Here is a 23,881-nt window from a genome sequence, read left to right as displayed (position 1 = left end):
GCGAAGCAAAACGACTCCCTGCCTGCCTCGTAAAGAGCTCAGTCTGGGGAGGCAGCCGGATGCTGACCCCTGCAGAGATTATTGCTTCTGTGCGCTTTGCCAAAGGATCCTGCTAGCATTATGGAAAACGAGTTAGAGATGTGCGGTTTTGCTTTATTTATTTCCTCCAAGGGAAGGAGGACTGGAGTCAAGGCGAGGAAAATCGTCAAAGACTGCTTAAGGGGGGTGAGGGGGCTGGTGGTGGTGGTAGTGAGCATATTTTTTAATTACTTGTTTCTCTCCACTTCCTCGCTCTGCTTCCCAAACTCCTCACTGAACAAGATTGATTGGCGTAACTGCTATTGACTCCAGCCTCGGCTCTCGCATTGATCTGCAAATGGCCCGGAATAGCTAAAGGGTCTTCAATCTGGAAACGAGTTTAAGAAGGGAAGGAGTAAGAAAGGGTGGGGGCGGGGGGGCGCGGCCCCTCGCCCAGCCCGCACCCGGCTCAGCCTGAGGCCAGGACAGCGGCTCCCAGCGGCGGGGCGAGCGCGGAAGAGGCTGCGGCTTGGGGAGCAGGGGGAGCCTCTCTGCGCCGCGGAGGAGGAAATCTGTCCAGCCCGGTTTGGAGGCTGTTGAAACAATATAACCCTATGACTCGTGAAACCCGAAAACTCAGTCCTGCCCAGGTTCGGGTGCGCGGATCATTATGCCTGATAGGCTCAAACGGGATAACCTGCCTCTTGCATAACAGGACTGCCTGGCTCTACACAATTAAAACACTTGATTGCAGTCTCTGCCCGACTGCGTCCAGCCACGACCCGCCCCGTCCCTCCCACCGCGCCTGCGTGCGGCGCGCGCACGAGCCCGGGCACGCGCATACTACACACTCACACACACCGACACACACGTCCACACACACCCTCTACTTCGACCGTCCCTCACACACATACGCACTATTTAGTGTCAGCACGCACAGGGTTGGGGGGCGGGTAGCGGGCGCCCTCCCATCGGCACTGACTGACCCAATACATCCACCAGCTTCTTCCCCGCAAGGCCTCGCATGCACCGTGCCCTCAAAAAGCAGCAGTCCCGCCACCGTCCCTACCTATTTCCGAAAAGAGGCAAAGAGTGAACTAGTTGGCCGATTGTAGCCAACTTGTCGGCTGTGGCGCGGCCGCCCCGGAGAGATTGGAAAAAATTAAATAAGCAACAAAATCTCACAGTCCCTGGCGTCATGATGGCGCCGACTACAACTTGGAGGACTTTAAAGTTACGGTGTCTCAAGAGGTAAAACGCTCCGGAGAGGGAAAGCAAAGCGCCCCTCGGCTCTCCACCTCAGCTCCGACACAGAGACTTTTCTAGCGAAACCTCCCTCTAGTGCACGCGACAAGAAGGGAAGCATTTTGTCTAAGACGCATCTCTTTTCCTCTCACTTTGCATAATTGTGATATACCTCCTCCTCTGGATTTTTCCCCTCGTTTTCTTTCTTTTCTTTATTTCTCTCTCTCTCTCTTTTTTTTTTTTTCCCTCCATTTCCCGCCCCCCCCCTCCCTGCTGCATCCCCAGTCCCCGGGCGGGGTTGCTAAGGAAACGGCCGCTTGGCAACGCGCGCGAGCCCGGGGGCCAGCGGCCGCCGCTGCGCCCCGCGCTGCTTCTGCTGCTGCTGCTGCGATTGCAGCCGCCCGCCGCCGCCGCTCGCCCTGCCTCCGCCGCCGCCGCCGCGCCTCCTCCCTCACTCGCCGGCGCGCTCGCCTCCTCGCTAGATGGTGTGCGAGCCGCCCGAGAATTAGACTCACTCCGGACTCGGCCAAACGCAACCGAGAGGAGGTGTAGCGTGGTGCCAGGGGGTGGGAGGGGAGGGAGGGAGGGAAAGCGAAGAGAAGGAGGAGGGGAGGCAAAAAAAAAAAAAAAAGAGAGAGAGAGAGAGAGAGAAACAACAGCCAACAACTAGAAGGGAAAGAAAAAAAGAAAGAAAGAAAAGAAACCCACCCACCCACCCCACCCCCCCAAAAAAAACACAAAAAAAAAAGAAAAAAAAAAAAAGAAAAAAGGGAAAAAAAAAAAAAGAAAAAAAATTCCTGTGGCGCGCCGCCTGGTTCCCGGGAAGACTCGCCAGCACCAGGGGGTGGGGGAGTGCGAGCTGAAAGCTGCTGGAGAGTGAGCAGCCCTAGCAGGGATGGACATGATGCTGTTGGTGCAGGGTGCTTGTTGCTCGAACCAGTGGCTGGCGGCGGTGCTCCTCAGCCTGTGCTGCCTGCTACCCTCCTGCCTCCCGGCTGGACAGAGTGTGGACTTCCCCTGGGCGGCCGTGGACAACATGATGGTCAGAAAAGGGGACACGGCGGTGCTTAGGTAGGAGGAACGGCGTGCTTTTCGTACTTGTCTCAGTCTTTCTTTCTGTCTCTCTTTCCACCCTTCTTGCTTTTTTTTTTTTTTTTTTTTTAACACTGAGTAATAATGCTGATGGTGATCACCATAAACACACACACACACACACACACACACACACACACACACACACACACACACCTCTCAAGAAATCCAGGTGCTGGATCTGCCTGGAGCCTGGCCCCTTTACACTGGGGCAGGTAGCAAGCTGGACGCGTGATGCTAAAGCACTTTGCCGGATCGCCAAGTAGTCCGGGGATGAGTGAGGAGTGAGGTTTAGGAGGGGCAGGTGCCACTTTGAAACTCATTTCACAAGGTCTGTGTTTTACTGTCATGGGGTACTCTTGGAGAGTCTGACAAGTTTATCAGGTCTATTTTACTCTAGCCTAAGCGACTTTTGCAAACTGCTGGCTCCCTGCTCCCATTTATTTTCCCTTTCACTTGGACACTTAGGCTCAGTTTCTCTGTCTTCAGCTTTCTTTCCTTCCACTGATTGTTTCCTCGCTTCTTTTTTCGCCTCCTCATTTTCTTTTCCTGTTTTCCCAGTTCCTTCTTACTCTCCCTTTCCTCTGTTGCCTGTTTTCATCCTTTTCCTGTTTTCTCTGTAATCTTTCCTGCCTTTTCTCTTATTTTCTCCTCCTGTTTATCTTCACCACAGTGATTTCTGATCCAGTTTAGCCCCCCTTTCCTCCACGCATCACCTCTCCCCATTCCTTCTTTCTCTTCCTCGCTCATGTCCCTATTCTGTGATCTTGTCTGCCCCTTTTTTGAGTCACATTTCCCATCCCTCTCCCCATTCCTTTCCCATCACCGTCACACACACATGCATGTTCCCTCTGAACCCTTCCAGTTACCATTTTCTCACACTCACAAACCTCTTTCCCTTCAACACACTCACTCCCATACTCTCTTTCACATCCTCACACACACTGGCACTTCCATGCTCTAACAACCACTTTCATATTCACATTCTCTTTCACGGTCTAAAAGGCACACACTCCTTCACTGTTCCCCACACGGTCACTCACACATGTGTACACATGCCCCCCCATCGCTCTGTGTCTCTTGATCCCTTCTTCCTCCTCTCCTTCCTCCCTCCTTCATGTTCACTTTTACTTCTTTTTCTTACTCTCCCTTCCTCTCTTCTTTTCCCTAAGCTTGAGCACTGAAATGTTTTGTCATTAGTGAACATCCACAGCCTAATTTTACCCCTGAGCAACACTGTAGAGTGAGCTGCTTTTTTTTTCTCTCTTGTGAAAATAGGAATTGATGATCAGCAGTGCTTAGATCTAAACAAGGCTAAACACTCTTATTCCTTCATTTCCCATCTCCCTACCTTCTCCCCCTGACACCCCCAGCTGACGTACACTTCAAATCTCCCTGAAAGATCTCCTTTCTCTCCACTGGGTGGTAGTTGGCTTGTAAGTGTGGATGCACAAAATCAGTATACACGGCATGTCTAAGGTGACAGAGTGTGGGATAGGTTTCTGTTTGAATTGTGCAACATATCTTAAATTTAACGATCTGGGATCTGGGTGTGGTATATGTTTTACACCTTCTGAAACACGCTTAGGACTCCGAATTCACTTGGCATACTATTATAATTTCTGATATCCACTAATGACTAATATGCTTTCATAATATGTTATCTATGATGCTGTAAATACAGAATGCCACTGAATGTATACAACAGTAACATAAAATCTGTTTTAACTTAGTAAATGCCTTTTCATTGCTGGTGAAAGCTATGAACTCTATGTCACATAGAGGATATAAATAAAACCCCCATTTATGTTCTTTATATTAAGTTTGTTTTGGAAGTTTGAACAACAGTGGTGAGCATGAAGCACTACCTTGAGAGGCTGCAAACACAGATCATAGGAGCTGCAATCTATGTGTGTGTGGCAGCATATTACTTATTTGTAATGAGTGTGAACATTTTCAACCTAAAGGGTTTGTTACACTACTTGTCTTGGGTGAGATATCTTGGCATTTTGTTTCTAATGAATCTAATACCTGCTATAGCTAATTAAAATATCTGAAAGTGCATTCTGCTTCTAGGAGACCTAGGTTTAGTTCTCTCATTGGTTAGACTGCTGAAGCTTCTCTAGCTAGTTGGGGCAGTATCCTTCCAGTGTTGTTGCTTTGGTGCAGCCCTGGTTTACTTGTGTACACTGTAACACATCCTTTGAGATGCTCTATCCTGACTTTTGTAATATCTTAATGAGGGAGATTTTGACTCTTAAACTTTTTAAAAAGAATAAAATCTCTGTCTCTTTTAAGTGATGTTTCTACCAATTACAGTGTTTATTTTTTCAATAACCACAATAGTTTCTTGTCCTATGAAACAGAAGTCTGATCTACATTACTTTTTACCCAAAGTAATTCGCTTATAATAATTCTGTAATTCTCTAGGGAGTATCTCACTTTTTACCTTTTTACATTGTCTGTAGGTTTTTTTAAACTAGTTTAATATATGCGTTTATGAGAAATTCTCTGTTAAAAATTGTTCAATTCTATCATTTATTTTTCTTGACTCTTCCTTCTGCATCTGGTATTTGCTCTGTTCGTACCAATGCAGACAGAGCTTAAGGACTGTCAATTGAGTATGTAAGTCAGGTGTCACATTTTTCATCAAAAGTAACGTCACAGTTATATTTTATGTTTTTACATTGGAGATTTAGAATCATATTTGATGTTGCTCTCTAATTCATTAGGAAACAAAACAAAACAAAATTTGCCTTCAAACATACACCCCCTCCCATCAAAGTACAAAAATCTAGTGCTCAAGAGAACATTTTACTGAAATTACATGATATCATTTATTAAACTTTACCCAATATGCTCTGTTTTTAATGTAAAACATTCCTCAAAGTGTCTCTAAGAAAGAACAAATAGTGGCATAACAGCTATCAAATAACTTTAAGAGCTAAAGGCCTGAAAGTGCAAACATGTCAGTCAGTGACTCTGTTGCTTGTGGTTGCATTAATGAAATAGAAGTGTAAAGGTCAAATGATACATTTCTATCTCCTAAATGCCAGAATGTCTGTTTTAGAGAAAAAAAAATCAGGGAAAACAAAACTTTCCTTAAGTGGCATTATAATACAACAGGGAAATCATTCTGTGATCTACTAACTATAACTATCATTTTACAAATCATCTTCTCTGTTTAGCTTAAATTGTGGACTTACAATGAAACTTCTTTTAATAACTACAGCATTCTTATCATTTTAATTTTGCTTTTAAAGTTAGTGAAGCAATATATTAAGTGTCAAAATTTCCCTTACTTCTAATAATGTTATTCACTGATAAATCTCTGAAGGATTCACTTGAGCTATTTGGACCTTCCTGATAGAGTTTTAATGATGCATCTTTTCAATACAGAACCTTTAGTACTGCCTTTACTTAAACTTTGGATTTCAGTACATGCATGTATGTCTTAGAATACATTGAAATTTGCTACAGACACAAATTAATGTTTTCATTAACTTATTAAATATTGACTTCAATTGCTCTATGTTTAATTCATATTAGTAGTTTATACGTAACTAAATTTGTTAATCTGCCTATGGAGAAATTAACTTTTTCTCCAATCTTCAAATTGCATGTTGTAGTACATGGAAGATAGGAGTTAATGTTTTTCGTGATGTGACATAGCAAAGACCAGAAGATGCTAGAACCACATTCGTCACATTTTAGGACCCTCTGTTTCTAGACCTGGAGAATCAGGGGAAACATAACAGGGCTCTGGATCAATATGTAAATTTTAGATGATTTTTAAAATATAGTTTTGCAGTCACTTTAATGTGAGACAGTTTTTTATTCTTATCATATGAACAAGCACAGTTATGTTAACATGTCCAAAATGTTTAATATTCTTTGGAAACAATACAAGGAACATCCTCATTTATATCCTCTTAGTGACTGAACATTTTTTAAACACGTCATTTTTAAGCTAATTCTTTCAGTCTGTTCCTACCTCAGCTCTTAGGTATGATTTTTGTACATTTTAAGCCGCCTTCCTGATATGAATTCAAAAAATCCTTTTCTCTACTTGTCATGCTTTAATCAAAGAAAGGAAGAGATTCTTTTCTTAAATGTGATATCTTCTTTTACCTTAGCAAAGTTAAACACAACTCTGTCATTTTAATATAGTAGGTTTGAATGGAAGTTATATATGAAATCCCAATATAATATTGTAATAAAAGGGATGATTTTTGCTTACAACAGAGAATATAGAGCACATTTCCATAGAAGATATTTTTATTGGAAGCCACAAAACTTTCTCAAGTAGATTTATAAGTGGGTATGATGAGTATTTATCACTTTTCAGAACTATTTGTCTGAAACATTGGCATTTTGATTAGACTACATTAATTAGTTTTGTTTTGAAATGCTTGCTATTGGTTATAAGAAAGTAAAGGATTTATTCATGAGACTGCAGAATTACCTATAGCAGTAGAAATCAATTGTGCTGTCCTTTTAGGTATCATCAGATTGTCTCACATTGTTGAGTCATTCTTGCACATTGATGCAATACATATTTCAAATACATTGTTTAACTACATAAGCATTTTCAATTTAGAACATTAAAGCATTATTTAAAGACCTAAATGTTTATTCAGTAGTGTTGGACAAATATATTTAAAATTCTGAATTTTTTTCCCTTCTTCAAAATAGAAAGGGAAATAGATTATCCTAGTGTGTCATTTTGGAAAAAATGTGTTCTAGAATACTGAATAAAATGCTACACCATTACCTGTAATGATTTGCAATGCTGTTCAATTAGCATGACATATTTCTTGGTATATCTGTTATGTTAAAGGACAGTATAGTTATTTTAAAGTTTTCTAGATAGATTTATTTTGCCCAGCCTTTTTTGTTTAGAAGAGTTGATAAACCTATGTGATTGTGTAAATCTTTGAACACATTCTTGTTAATGAAGTACTTATTTTCAGTAGATTGGCTTTGCAATTGAACAGCTCCATGGAATAAGTTAATTCTGTAATACCTGACTTCCGAAGAACTTAGGGAAAGGTTCACACTTTGTTTGTGACAGTTCTGGACCTGATTGAACAGTCCGACTTTCATTCTGTACCCTGTGCTAGTGGAGATAGAGGGCAGAGCTAATCCCTGAGCCTGCATTTCCCAGGCAGCCATCGTCATCTGTCTTCATATTGTGCAGTTGCCCAATGGAGGGTAATTTTGGAAGAAGGGAAGATAAATGAAGAGTGTGACTCCACAGTGTTTCTCCCCTTCTTCATGGCTTTGGACAGTGTCCAGCAGTGTCTTCCATCTCCCATTTGGACCTCCATTCTCCATCATCTACCAGATAACTGGCTCTTGGGCTTCTGTTTACGCTCTCATCTCTTTGTTCTTCTCTCCTAGGAATAGTAGTGGCTTCCTGCTGTTTGAACTCGTGGGTTGTCTTACCATTATCTATACAGCTTCTCAGTTCTACACACTTTGCAATCAATTTCTTTCATTACATTTCCTGTTTTAAATGTCCAGAATGTTTTAAGTTTTGCTGGTGGAAACTTGATTGATATATAGTGAAAGGTAATAATTTCAGTGATTTTAATTATATTTGATTAAATGACTGCTTTGCCCATGGCACCATAAATGTTGCTTACCAGCACTGGGTATAATAGCTGTTGAGGGAGACATGCATAGAAGTTAAACCATAATGACATTGGGGCATATTACAAAGAAAAAAGATGGATTTATTTTCCCACACCCAGATTATAATGAGAATAATAAACCAAATATGTAAATATTTAATTAAATATATGCTGATTAATATTTGAGGAAATAATGTTGTTGAGGGTGGGAAAATAAAGACATTGATTAATAAATATTATAAATATTGGCAAGACTCGGTAATTCCATATCTTTTTTTTTTTTTTACTGAGTGAAAGTAAAGGAGGGCTAAACTGTTTGTGGATATGGGATCAAAATGCTGAGATAATTCCTACCGACTTGCCTATTGAAATCAATAGGAATTAAAGGCCTTTCTTCTTTTATGTAGCTTAATACCTGAGGAACTAATAAAAATTTCCAGTTTCTTTTCAAGTATATGGTCATAACAATGCCCATGATTCTGGTGTTTGACTACTGTAGGAATTAGTCTTTCAAGCCATTTGAGTCTTCTGATTAGAAATCAAATCACTTGTATATCATATTCAGCATGACATAAATTAAGACATTGTAGACATCATGAAATGTACAAAGAAGAGCTGAAGGGTTTTTTTTGTTTGTTTTGGTTTTTGGTTTTTTCCCCTTGCTAACTGAGTATTAGATCATTTGGCATCCTTCCTTTAACTTCTTCAAAATACTTTCTAAAGGCACTTATGTAGGTATAGTCTACTTTTGGTGTATTTCTCCCTGCTTTTGAAAGAAAGATGGTAATTTAAAAACCATCATTAATGAAGTGAGCCTCTCTCAAGGATGTTCAAGAAAGGATTTCTGAATTGGGAGGGAAGTTGGACTTAATGATCTCTGCCATGCCATCCTTTTCAAAGGTTTGCTGATTCATTATAGATTGTCATAGATGCTTTCCATGTATAAGAAGAAAATAAAATTTATTGCTCTTTCTTTCCTAGATGCATCGTATTAGCTGCCTTTTTGCTTTTGTAAAGGGATTTTAAAATTGGGTCACATGCTCTTTTGTCAGGTATTTTATGTGTTTCAGATGCACCAGTGGAAACAAGAACTTCCCATCTCCTAGAGAGTAAAATTTAGGATTTTCGTACATGGTCATACTCATTATCAAATTGGATTTTAATTAGTCCCCTTATCTAAAAATGTAATATCATTTGAAAGATAGTGAAGAAATTTAATAATACGAAAAAGTTCATTGGTGTTTTGTTAAAGTGTACTTTCTCTTTTCTGCTATGTTCATTTTAATTGACAAACCAGCTGGGTGTGTAAGCACTATAACTCTTTCTAGGGCCTTAACACCAAACCTTACATATATTAGGCTAGCATCTACTATTTTTTAAATTAATGACTCCGTAGAAGGATAAGTGGGGGGATAAATGTGTTTGTGTTTTAGTTTATTAATTATTTCACATTTTAATAATTGTAGTATATTTAATACTTTGTTGGGTCTGCATATTTATAGTGATTAAGTTTATTATATAAGTATAATCATATATAAGTATAAGTATATAGTATATAGTATATAAGTATAAGTATATAGTAATTAAATATAAATTAAGTATATAGTAATTAAATATATTGAATATCTATATATCACAAGTGTCTGTCTTAAGTGATTGCTGCAGAAATCCCAGCAGGTTAAGACAGATACATTGGAATCATTCAGTGTAAGACACAGCCTACTGGTGGATCTTGAAGAAATGTACTGGATACTAAAGGTATCTTTTTTTTTTAATTAAATGTACTATGTAGAGTAGAAGGTGAGTACTGTTTGAGAAAACTTCTATGTGTATGTGTGCACCTGTGCACGCATACACATGCTGTGCCAAGATTTTAGATGTTTTGCTTACTGAGGGTTTCAGCAGGGTAAGTTTGAAATACAATGGTATGGTTGTAAGATTTAAAGTTGTAGTTATAATTTTAAGAAGATCAAAGATTTTAAGTTATATAGTAAGGCTTTTGCCATTTGCAGTTCTAATCAAATAAGAGGAACAGTTCAAAATAGTAATAGGTCTATTGTGACCTCTAACATTTTTTGTTTCTACCTGAACTCATGAGCCTCTTCTTCCTTTTTCCTAAAATTTCAATTAAATCAAATCAATAAAGATACAGAGGTAGAGAGAAATGGCTATTTGCTATGGACAAATAATTCTCATTTGAAGAGTAACTATATGCCTCAAACCTGAGCAGAACTTTTGTATCATTCCAACCATCTCCCAGAGGCAGGTCAACAGTACTTTATAAACCACAGGGTATTGATACTAGCGCATAGAATTTTAATGTGGTCATATGGCTTTGATTTATAATGTTGAAGAGGTTATCTATTAGCATAGTGGTTTCTAAGCCATATCAAGTTCTGAATCCTGACAGAGGACCTTTGATGCTCTTAAGCAACCAGTTGGCATGGGAATTGGTCTTTTAATCACTTTCTCTAGGAAAAGGGGAATATAGGAAAGGAGGAATTTAGCGGTGTTGCCAGCATTAAGTGCTGTTCTTTTGAACAGTAGCCAGTGCATTATACTTTCCAGATAGCTGGTAATTTGTTCAATTTAAGGAAGATGTTTATAACCCTTTTTGGTCCAGAACTAAATTGTTCTTTAGTGAATTTCACTAAGTTGTTTGGACACAGGTCCAGTGCCCAAACTGATGCTACAAGATAGGGTTTCTTTAAAGCTATAGCTATTGCCATAAAGTAGTGAAACGTTTTGGGTGATTTAAAAGGGCCATGGGGGGAGGGGGGACGGGAGAGGGTGGTGGGGATATGGACATTGGGGAGGGTATGTGCTATGATGAGTGCTGTGAAATGTGTAAACCTGGTGATTCACAGACCTATACCCCGGGGATAAAAATACATTATATGTTTATTAAAAAAAATAAATAAATTTATTTAAAAAAAGAAATTAAACATGCAAAAAAAAATAAAAATAAAAGGGCCATGGAAAAATGTGTTTAGTTGTCTTCAGAAACCCCTTTCCCCTTATGCAACTGAATTAAATTTAGAGATATTAAAAGGATTTAAGAGACATTGCGAACAGAATTGCTGTAATCAGAAAGCAAGTGTATTGTTTGTATATTCTCTGCAATAACATTATATACTATTGTATCAAGATATTAAATGAATAAATAAAAGGAATCATAATGTTTTCTTCATCTTACAGATAACATATTTCTTATAGGAGAACATCTTTAGATATGTTTGGTTTATAAGCAACCTGTTTTCGATTAATATCTTGTAATTGGTCAGTGGGATTGATGGCATCTCTACTGCCTAACATTGCTTGACACAATTTTTAGTGCTCAAAATCTGAATGTTGTATGAAGGAATTGAAGGTGAGAAAGAAGAAGAGGCAAGGGGAGGAAAAGAGGGATGAAGGGGGAAAGTGTGTTATGTGAGTGACTTCTGATCAAACTATCTAAAATTTCACATCACTGGGATGACAAAATTAAGCCCATAATTTGTACAATAAAACTGAATAATACAATAAAACAATAAAAATGAATTAATAATAAAATAATATTTGTATTTAAAAGAATATAATAAACTAATTCCCATGAAAATGAATAAATTTTGTTTCATATAATTCATTAAATAATTGGAATAATCCCAAATCTACACCTTTCCCATGATGAAGAAATGTATGTTATACAAACTGAAGCTCTAAAATTTTATTTTGCATTCAACTATATGTCTTCCTTCCGAGTTACTAGTTCGTTTATGTTTACTTTAAAAGATAGCTGGTAACTTTGGACTTTGACCTACAGTGGGATCAGGGGCTAATTTTTTGGAGTATTTTCACAACAGGAAATTATATATAAATCTTTGAATAATTGCTTCCCTGTCTTATTGAGCATATGTCAATGATAAATTTTTTTCTCATACATCATTAATGGGAAATAATAGATATAAAATGTTATTTTTGCTTATGTATAATGTTTATCTACTTTTGTAATTGTTTAGTTGCATTGAAACCTGTCATGCTTTGACATGTTGAGAATTTGAATTCCTACTTCTCTCATTACTAACTAGCTACATGACCTTGAACAAATACCTTATTCTCGATTAGTATGTTCCTAACAGAACTACATGGATTACATGAGATAGTACATGTAAAATGTTACCACGGTATACTTACCACATACTAAGTACTACATTTATATTAGCAAATCATTTTATGTTGCTTTTCTTAATCTTAATCTGAAATTTATGGCAGTGTTTACTTACTGATATGATTTTTAAATCATCACTTCAATTATTTGTGAACCAATTGTACAGTATCTGTTGAATGTATATTTTTGCTGTGATTTCGTTAAAATATCATTTGTTAAATAGAACACCAGGATATCAGGTAGTGATCTGTGGTTGAACAAGAAAAACAAAACAAAAAAACAAGGAGAAATGGAAATAGAGGAGTTTGTTACTCACAGGTCCTGGAGGAGACACATGGCACACTCCAGGGGCCACATGGGAAGTCCAGGCAAAGAGTTCAGCCACACCTGGAAGTGAAACATACCAAAAGAGGCTTCCCAATTATCAGGGTGCAGACCCGGAGCACTCGATAGCAGGAAACCACAAATTTTATACTCAACAGGTGAGTGATTTGACTCACTTAACGGGAGGAAGAAATCACTGTAATTGGGTGGTCAGATGTGACGTTGAGAACAGAGGGAGAAATGAAAAGAGACAGAGAGAAGAAATGAAAGGTTAGAAAGTACATGTGATGAGAATGGAATAGTTAGAGGGTGAAGATTAACGTTTGTGAAAGTTTAGGAGAAAAGAAGTGATAACTGGTGACAACATTGGAATAGCAATAGGAGAGTGAGAATTTAAAAAAAAAAGTCAGAAAAAAGTATTCTGGTTGGGGTAGCAAATAATTATTCAGGATTAGATATGCTCTTGTGATTTTTTAGGTCATCTGTATGTATGCTGAAGGCATCACAGTTCAGAAGCAATCTGTATGGGCAAGAACTTTCCATATATATCACCATTTTATGCATACACAATAAACTCAGGAGAAGCTCAGAAAATATGAATGCTTGCTTTAATTTTGCATGTTTGCCAAATGCACAGCAGAATGATTTAGGTTCGTAATCATGACGAAGCCATCATCATCATGATTCAGATTCAACTAACAGTTACTGAGTGTCTATATGACGTACTTTCTCAACAATATATGCAGTAAGTTACTGCTTTCCCAGTTTTATCGCCAAATAAATTCAGGCTTAGAAAAATGAGTTAACCTGCCGCAGGTAAAATGGGTAGCAGCTGAGCCAGAATTGAAATCTAGGTCCCTTTTTCCCAAGCCCCATGGCATTTCTTCTATCTTGTGTCTCTCCCTAAGAAAAAGATCAAAATGGTTGATAAATTTATTGCTTATTCAGTTACTAAAAATTTGTTGAGCACCAGCCATATTTTACCTACTGTTAAGTCAGTAATGATTAAAAAAAAATCAAGGTGTGTTATATGTTTGAGGAAAAATGTGAGATTATTTTAAATGAGATTAAATACATAGCATATATTACATAGTCAAGCATTTATTAGATTGGAAAAGAGTGAATTCTTAGAACTATAAATATTATGAAATAAAATCTCTCATCCAATAATGATTTCATCCCTAATTATTAGAAGCTACTGATAATACAAGAGAAAAAAATGAACAGCTTTTGACTATCATTTAAAGCTAGGCATTATCCATTGCCTATTTTATTGAATCCTCATAACAGCCTATAATTTTTCTACTTTGTAAGTGAAGAAACAAATTCATAGGTGAATAACTTTATTTTTGTATTTGTTTAATTTTTTTATATTTATTTAGTTTTTAACTTTAATACAGGTAGTAAATGGCATAACCAGGACTTGATCCTGGCGTGTGTGTCTCCAAGACCCATGCTCATCATTTTTTAGAAGTTGTAATATTTCTTGGAGCATTTTGACAAAAAGAAGCAGCAGTAGTTCCTTGCTGTATTATTCCAACTTTCCAATTAAATCATTGGAATACTCATTCTGGCATAACTCCAAACATCTGTACCAGGTTGATTTAACCCTCCCTTGGAAAGGATTAGGCAGCCTGAGATTTGTTGGGCACCATTATTTCCCAAACTAGATGGGAAGATCAAAGAGATTTGAGGACCTCTAAAAGATGTTTTTATTCTAATTTCATTGAACATGTCAATCATGTTACTGAATCATATGGTTAATTGTAGTCAGTGGATAAAATGAAACATATTGGAACTACATAGTTTGCCCTTTTTTGCTAATTGATAGAAGGAGTATATGTAGTTTATAGTCTAATTGAATGAAAACTTGTTTTTAATCTGATGGTATGTAATTGAAGCATCTTCTTTACTGTGCTTTAGTGTCCACCTTCTGCAGATTTTAAAATGTGTACCCAAGAGGAGAGTTTCATATTGACTTGTTTTTTGTCTATCCAAAGATTTCCCAAAATAAAGTTCTATTTTTGTCTTATATAATTCAAGAACATTTTCAACCTCTCTAGACCCGTTCTAACTCTTCCTTCTCTGAATTCTGAATTTCTGCACATTCCATTTTATAGTGTTTATTCCATCAGCTTTACATTATGGTAGACTGTTAAATGTTTGAGCCTGCAAAGAAATGTAACAGCTACTGTCTTATTTAACATCATTTACTTATATTATTGCAAATCCTTCAGAGAACTTTGCATATTGCTATTTGCATGGAATATATTTAATAAATATACTTTCATTGACTCTTCATCTTTCTTTCTTCTATCAGGAATTTGTTCTGTATTTTTTCTTACTAATCATATAGTTTTTTTCCATAGGGAACATGTTCTTTCAGATAGTCATTCACATGTTTTAGAGTATTTTTGGGATCCCCATCAGACACTAGACACTTCCCATGAGTTTGAGCTACCATCATAAGAGATAAGATCCCCTCCATTGAATTTACATTATAGTTCTACCTATATCCTTTAACAGTGTTGTGTAGTATAAAGAACTTGGGCTTAATTTTGACTTCACCAGCTATTAAGTCTGAGACTAATAGTTTCTGAGACTCAGTTCTCTCATCTGTAAAATGGAAATATTGATTGCTTCCCCTGTACTTACTGTAAATCCTAGTAAGAAGCCAATGAATGTGTGCAAAGTAGAATTCTGTACATAGTTGGTGCTCACTGTCAATGTCTTTTCTTTCTCTCTTCCTCATGCTTCCTTTAATACAGCTGTAACTTATGGCCAAGACTATCTAGTTGAAGGAATTGTTATGTGTTATGTTGTGTCTCCCTATTCTATTTGTTCCCCAATAATTCCGAGGCTCACTTAATTTAAAATTCATGGCATCTTTCTGATACTTTGAAAAGTAGGTTTAACTGGAACATACAATAGCTATCTCATTCATCTTGTTTCTATTTCTTGGACTCATTTTTTTCTTCTGGGATGTTTTCCCTCCTTCGTACTGTGCTCTCTTTTGAATAGTTTTGTATGTGGATTTCTTCCTAAATTTGTGGTCAGTTTTTGACATATTTTGAATGTCCACAAAGGTTATATTTTCTTCTTTACAAATTCTTTTGTTAGCATAAAAACCTACTTGTCATTATTTATTTTTTTTTTTCCTAAAATCCGACACTTTTCTCGATTTACTTTCATTATGGCTTTTGTTGGTTGGAATGGTAATATGTATAAAGACTACTTCATAATTATCACCTGGTTCTCTGATTAACAATTTGGAAGTCCTCAGCAGATGATTCTTCATTTAAATAGCATTTCTGTACTTTTGCCACTTCATTTCCTGAATTATTCTGAGCCTCCTAGCCCTAATGGAATGGATGACACTTTTCTCTGTATCTCAACAACTGATAAGCTGATTCTCTGACTTTTTCTGGATTATTCTAAAAATTTCCTTTATATGTGATATACATAATTGGTTTCTGGCAGGGAATGTACAGACTTTTTCTTTATCACTTACTTTCAAGTAGCATATAATTGATTAATGTTTATATAGGGAAATCACTAAAAGGCAAATTCTTGTTAATTTCCTTCATTTACATTAAAAACCCTATTTACCTTCCCCCCCCCAATACAGGGATATTGTGCTTTTTCACATTCATCCTAAACTTTTCAATATCCTCGTTTTCCTACTTCTATTTACTCTTCAAGTGTATTTAGGTTAGGCCCTTAAAAAAAGTGTCATATTTCTTTGAATCATTAAATAAAATTGAATTAGGAAACTGCTTAAGATTAGGTCTGTATAAAATGGGTTAATGATAGTATTCAACCTATACGTTGTAAGAATTAAAGTTTGAAAATTCCATAGCACCATGTGTGGTACAAAATAAACAGTAAATAAATGCTATTAGGATTTTTATAATTATCATTACAATAGACCTTTATTAATAATTTTGGGGTTTAGCTGACAGCAGACAAAATTAAGATTCTCTGGTAATGTGCTTACTTCTATATGATCCAGTATGCTATAGGGACTCAGGACATGAATTATCCTTTATTTCAGATAGGGCTTTTTGCTATTGCCTCCTCTTTTGTGGGACTTTCTTTTCCTTATCAATTGATTTTCCAGAATGGCTTTTCAGTAATTTCCAAGTTCTAATCATTTTCTAAAATTAGCTTTATGCTAATTTTTTCATGGAACCTTTATTAATGGCTCAGAATTGAAATATTAAAAGCAAAAATTTAAACACATGGATATATTTATATACATCCCCAGATTTGTGTATCCAAATTTATACATATATATGTATCTGCACATTTATTTCCTTTTTGACTTTGTAAGCCTAGTTACCTTGCATTAATGTTGGATTCAACAAAATAAGTTTAGTGAAAATAAGCAGTTCTTTCCTTGAATTTTAGTTATTTATATACATGTTTTATGAAATACCTCAACTCCACTATATTCTGTGGTATTTTTTTTAAATGTAATACTACCTAAAAATAAGATTTCATGGGGTTTAAAAATTTTTTTTTGGATTTGATTAAGTAAAATCACTTGAATTCTAGAGCAAAGGGTGCTATAGTGCTTTTCCTTCCTTTTTTCTTTTTTAAGTAGAGGCTCATAAAATAGGATATCACAAGTGGGGAGGAAAAATTAAGTTCCAGGCTAATGGAACCAAATACACATAAAGGTGGGAGAATTGTGAAGAACAGTTGTCATGATAATGATGATAATGCCTATGATTTCTATAACCTGGTATGAAAATAATCTAAAATTCATAAAACTAGGAAGGAAACTCATTGGAGGTTCTCCAAATATCTTAGAAGTTCCCAGTGGGTATACTTAATATTACATGCCTTGGAGATTTAAGAAACAGATCCTTAGTTTGGTTTTAAAGGTAAAGAACTTTTGTTTTCTGATGCTGCAGTATATGTCACCAGACATTCCGTGGGACATTCAATAAATAGTTTATTTGATTGTTTTACATTTCTTTGAACTACTCTTAACCACTGACTTGTTATTCCTGGTAAATTAGAGACATACTCTAGGATAAAAATTAATTTATAAAAATTAAATTAGATTGTGACATTTGTATCTTAGTTATATTCTTTAGAAAAATTCAATAGAGGAGGTTTGATATATTTTAAGATTAAATGGGAATATTGATTCTGATCACCTTTAGTACCAAAAAAAAGAATTAAAATTAAAGGCTAACAAAAATTATCTTCTTATTGGAAGAGTCAATTTATTATATATGAAATTATTTTATTTTGGTATAAACAAATAGGTTGGTAGTCAAACAGGGAAATAGCTATTGTCAGTCAAATTAATTAAAACAAAAAGATTGTTGAAGAGTTTAGATTTAATTTTGTGTGCAGAAAAAAATTTGACATATAAATTTACATAAATTATAATGGTGTAGTTATATAAATTTTGATTAAGAAAAAATGTTATATTGTATACAGTTGTTGAACAGTTTTGTGAGGAAATGACAATTTATGTGGCATGCTATTTTATATAATGAATTATAAATTTATTGCATTAACATAAATACATTTAAAACAAATATATAAAATAAGTTCTTGCTAATGGGCCTCCATTTATAGAAAAATTAGACTTTGGTACATTATTTCAAATTTTTCTTTATGTTCAATAAGAGTTTTCTAAGAAGAAATAAAATATCAGCATTTTAAATGGTGATTCCTTCAGTCCCAAAGAAGTCGATACATTAGTAAACATTTTACTGGTTCAGACATTATATTTACTGTCATTAAGAATCATTGATCTATTTAAGTATTATAAAAATATTATAATTTATTTTTTAAAATTTTTAATTTAAAAATTTTAAATATTGCCCTTAATCTATTCTCCATATATTGTTTTACTTTGAACACTAAACAATAAAAGATACTGTGGGATGATGGATATCAGAAAATGAAAATGATATAATTGCCAAAACTATATTTAATTATTTAGTATTAATTTTTCTATACTTAAAATCCTTTAATGTAGACTCTCTGGCTATTTATATATAGACTATAACTCCAATAAAGTATAAATCAAATATGATTATAAATATATCTTATTAATTTTGAATTAAAATTTAAACATATTTATTTCATACTTGAAAATAATAATTGTATTTTGAGATATTATATTGTTTATGTTACCTTACTTAAATAGCACAACATCCTCATGGGGGAAACAGGACCAGTGTTAAAGTTCCAGTTTTACATAGGAATAAACACAGGTTTAAGTATTTAAAGACTTCTTGGTTTATGAATAGTTATGATGTCTTTTCAAACTGAAGCTCAGTCTGAGTTCTTGCTCAATAGATTTTTCTTTGTATTACTGATTACATGAATTACTCAATGTTACAGATTTTATCTTTTTTCTCAGGGGCTTTGGGCTTCCATATTGAGTATACCTATCATAACTAGGGATACCTCTAACTTCCACTATTTTGTGCTCTATTTCTATCACACATTACCCTCTCCCACAAAATAAGTATGTGTCAAGTAAATAATGGAAGCATCTAAGAGGAAATAAAATCATATGAAAAAAAAGAAAATAAAGAGTATGGAGTCAAAATTAATGTTTTCCCATTGTTACATTATACATTACATCTCTTTTATCATTGCCATGTTTTTTCTTTTTGCTTTGATACCTCCTTCCCTTCACTCTGTAGCCCAAGAAAAAAAAGTACCTGGAAGTGTTGACTATCTCTTAATGCCAGTTCTTTAGCTAATTACTCAATGGAGAAATTATGTTACCTTCTTGCTTAATTTGGGGTATAGAGTTCAGAAGGAGAAAATTCTTTGCAGAAAGAAGTACTTACATAGTAGTGGTTCATTCAAAGGAGAGAGAGGACAGATTTTTCAAGTAAAGAGAACTTTAAATGCTATAGGCTCTCTTTTTTGTCTGTCTTGTTTTTACTAGGTATATTCATCCCAAATTTTAAAAAATATATATTATTTAAGGTTGTTTTTATTAAGCATATATTTAACTTTATAAACAGTTGTTTTTATTAAGCATGTATTTAACTTTAAAAACATTTTCTTTCCCTTTTTATTAAAAAATAAAACCAAACTACTTAAATGTAGAAGACATGGAACATTCCTTTTGTAGAAATAAAGCATCAGATTTGCATAGATAATTTCCAGTTGTAAGATAATAGAGAACTTTGATCAGTTTTGATCAGAATTTTCCCAAATGGTGTCATGGGGAAAACTAATCTATACATTGTTAATACAAAAGAAGTTCTTTTAGTTGACCTATATATGATCAACACTCTTTATTTCCTCTAAAAATTTCCAACTGGTATCCACAGCATGCAATAAACTTCTCTTTAATGTGCTCTTGAACATTTCTTTCTGTCAGTTGAATTCTGAGATAGCAGAATTGGTTAAAATATGTGTGAGGAAAGAGGTTTGTTTCTACAAAAACAATGTTGAATGTTTTGAAAATACTCAATAAAGGCAATCGTTAAAAATAATTATGTTTAACTAGATGTAGCTGGAGTAACTGTAAAATATTTGTAGGAACATTGAGAATGTTTCACAAGTATCTTTAAATGCTCATTCCACTTTGAAGAACCAGAAACCGAAAGTCCAATAATTCTAATTGGAGCATTCTGTGGTACAAGAGAGGTAGTATGATATTTTAGTGAGTAGTCATTTTTGATAACAAAATAAGTTTACTCAATCTCTTAAGACTGGTATGTGAATATACATTTTTAAGTGAAAATAAAATATATAGGGTATGCATATCATAAATTAACTGATCAATGTGATCAGTTAATTTTTTGATTAACTGATCAAGAGAGGGAACACAAGCAGGGTGAGTAGGAGAGGGGGAGGCAGGCTTCCTGTCGAGCAGGGAGCCCAATACAAGGCTTGATACAAGGACCCCAGGACCATGACCTTAGCCGAAGGCAGACTTTTAATAACTGAGCCACCCTGGCACCCCTTAGTTTTATTTTTTCAAAATAGATCACTTTCAAAAAATGATCAAATTGAGAATATTTTTAACATATCATGCAGGTGCTAAAATGACAATACACATCTCCAAATTGATTATGAACTTAAATGTCAACAAATATGAATTTTTGTAAAATAGTGTGAAAAAGTTTTATATTTCTATAGCTATCAATTTAGGCTCATATTAATTTTTAGAATTTCTTGTTTACTTTTGACATTACTCTAAAACATGATATTCCTTGAGTAAAAATACTCAAATAGTATTTTCATAACATGCTTATTTATGACTCTTTTAAAGTAAAATCTCGCTATGAAACAAGAAAAAGTCATAATCTTATATCTGAAATCTTTCAGAAGGAGTATATTGACGTGGCCAAACATTTCTTATTGAAACTTGTGCATAAAATTTATTTTTAAGTTCACAAGAATTATTTTAATTATATTTTGCTTCTAGACTTTTTAAAAATATTTTAACTTATTGGAAAGAAGTGTGTTTACCCAATCCTCATGTAAATGTCAGCTTTTAAGAATGTTGACTGCCTTACTGTGTGATGAAATACTGAATCACGTGTGGGGTTGTATAATTCCAATTAGAATTTATCTAAAATATTTTCCAGTTTGAGCAACTATTTATTTCATCCACAGTGTATTTCACTGGGACAAGTTAGTTTGAAGAGTATTTGATAGGGTAACTGAGTATCATAGCAGTGTATAGAGTCATGTTTAGAATCACACTGCTTTGTTTTGAATCACAACTTTGCTACTAATTGTGGCTTTGGACAAATTGCTTACTCTTTGTGCTTATTCCCTGATTAGTAAAGTTGGGATAATAATAAGGCACATTTTATAGGGTTGTTATGAGGATTTATTTGTATTTGTATTTAATTACATAAAAGTTGTGAATTACTTAAAACTGTGCCTGGCTCACGATACACACTTAGTAAATATTGTGAATTATTACATGCTCTTTGCTAAATATGGTTCATAGGATTTGATGGGTTGATCTATTTATTTATTTATTTTGTTTTTTAAAGATTTTATTTATTTGACAGACAGAGATCACAAATAGGCAGAGAGGCAGGCAGAGAGAGGGGAAGGGAAGTAGGCTCCCTGCTGAGCAGAGAGCTGAATGTGGGGCTTGATCCCAGGACCCTGAGACCATGACCTGAGCTGAAGGCAGAGGCTTAACCCACTGAGCCACCCAGGCACCCCCAAATCTTGGTATTAAATGAAACCAAGGGATGATGGATGCCTCTATAATGTATAAACACCCTCGGGTTTCAAAGTCAGAGCAATGTTGATTCTTTTACTTCCTAGTTGTTTTGTGTTCAGGCAGTTTACTTAACCTTTCAAAGCCATGGTTTTGTTATTTATATAAAGGGGCTGAATCTGTGCTTCATAGAGTTACTATGAGGAGCAAAAGAAGAAATTTATATAAACACTGAGTGTATGTCAGGATATAGTAAGTGATTGATAGATTTGTGTTATTGCTATTATTATTATTAGTTTAAATTAATTGTATAGCTAATTATTTCAGAAAGTCACTTTAAATGAAAAAATCTACAAACACAAAAATCATCTAGTAAAAAGTAGAATTACTACTGAGAACTGTGAATAAGAACAATGTAAGGAGTGATAACAAAAGATAAACTGCTTGCATTGTAGTTTTGCCCAAGACAAAACTACATATAAGAATAGTTTTATTTATACCTCATTATTGTCAGTGAACATTTATTAGGCTTGCCTATGTTTGTGCTCTTATAAGGATCCATTAATAGACAAGTTCCTCACACTTTAGAATTTATCCTTTCTACATATGAACTTTGTTCCTAAGTACCAGGTTTAATACGTTGGAAAACTGTACTGTGTTACAGTATAATAAAAAAAAAATTGCGCTTCTTGTTATGGATGAGATAAAACTCTCTCTCTAGTTTTGAGATATAGCTTTTATTTTATTATTATTAAGGATTTTATTTATTTGAGAGAGAGAGGGAGAGAGTGAGAGCAGGGGCAAGGAAAGAGGGAGAAGCAGACTTCCTGCTGAGTAGGGAGCCCTATAAGGGGCTCAAGCCCAGGACCTTCAGATCATGACCTGAACCAAAGGCAGATGCTTAGCTGACTGAGTCACCCACGTGTCCTGAGATACAGCCTTTAAATATAAAATCCACTACTATAATTTAGGTGACATCTTTATGAGCTATAATTCATGTCTTCACATGCTACAAGGAATCAGGATTTGATTATGCACAGGAAAAAGGGGACTTGGGGAACAAATAATAAATATAGGTCAACATATTAAAGAAGAAGAGAGAAAACAGTGATATGGAGAGGACCATTAGCTGCTGTGTAGACTCATACCCTCTTTATCCTCATCTGTTAACCATTTCCTGTTAACCAGGAAGCTGGCTGCCTCCCTTTATTTCGTCAGCATTTGCACAGTGCCTTAATTAAGTTTACTGTATTGAAATGAATTGAATTGCTATCCATGGGTCCTTGTTTTTTTTTTTTAAGAATTTATTTATTTATTTGACAGAGAGAGATCATAAGTAGGCGCAAAGCTAGACAGAGAGAGGGGGGAAGTAGGCTCCCCACTGAGCAGAGAGCCCAATGCAGGATCCCAGGACCCTAAGATCCTTACCTGAGCTGAAGGCAGAGGTTTAACTTTCTGAGCCACCAGGTGCCTCCATGGGTCCTTGTTTTTAATGTAATTTTCTAATGCGGATCTCATATACATGGTAAATGCTGATATAGTCTCACTGCAAACTTTGGCTTGATTAGGCTAGTCACCTAGCTATTCTTTTGGTCTTGTCATAGTTCAGATCAAATGACAGGAATTAAAAAAAAATTAAAATATATGAAGATAAAAAGCTTACAAGTCAGCAGAAAAATATTATCATACTTTATATTGTTAAACACTTTTTAGGGAACTCCCATCGCTTATTTTTCCTTGTGATCCTCAGAAAGACTCAAGGGGAGAATTATAAAAGAGATAAAATAACCAAGGTCACATAGCTATTTAGAAAAAAAACCTAAATGAGATATCCTGTCTGCTAATCTATTGTTCTCATAAAATGAAAAAAGTGACAGGTGAATTTTAGTACACAAAAATATGTTAGTGCTTTTAAAATGTATTATATTAGATTATTTTGCATTTACAGGCTATTTCCTCAGTACTCCTTATCCTTTGTAAAATTTTTAAGGTTGAGTTGCAAAATAAGAATCTATATTCTATATATTTGTATCATGTTCATTACAAACTTACATATAATAATTCCATCATAATACCCTGTGGGATTCATGGTAATAGCTAATTTTATTTCATAAATGCCCATAGCATATCTATGTATAATTAATCTTTCTTTTGGGGCCATACTCGTTCTTGATAATTTTAATAAAACCAGAGGACCTTGGGATGCAGGTGACCAGGTACTCAAACACACACACACAC

At 35.2% G+C, this 23,881-nt stretch overlaps 1 protein-coding gene across 1 annotated transcript in view; it reads left to right on the top strand.

Annotated features, from left to right (window-relative positions):
• The first annotated feature begins 1,880 nt into the window (after positions 1-1,880).
• NEGR1 (neuronal growth regulator 1) overlaps positions 1,881-23,881 on the top strand; it is an 859,960-nt gene continuing 837,959 nt past the window's right edge. The window contains exon 1 of the mRNA XM_059135811.1: positions 1,881-2,334. Coding sequence (XP_058991794.1) covers positions 2,159-2,334 — 176 coding nt within the window. The 5' untranslated portion in view covers positions 1,881-2,158. The remainder of the gene's footprint in view (positions 2,335-23,881) is intronic.

This window comes from Mustela lutreola, chromosome 10 (genome assembly GCF_030435805.1).
Source record: "Mustela lutreola isolate mMusLut2 chromosome 10, mMusLut2.pri, whole genome shotgun sequence".
NCBI classification, from domain to species: Eukaryota; Metazoa; Chordata; class Mammalia; order Carnivora; family Mustelidae; genus Mustela; species Mustela lutreola.
This window is presented reverse-complemented; position numbering and strand designations above follow the sequence as displayed.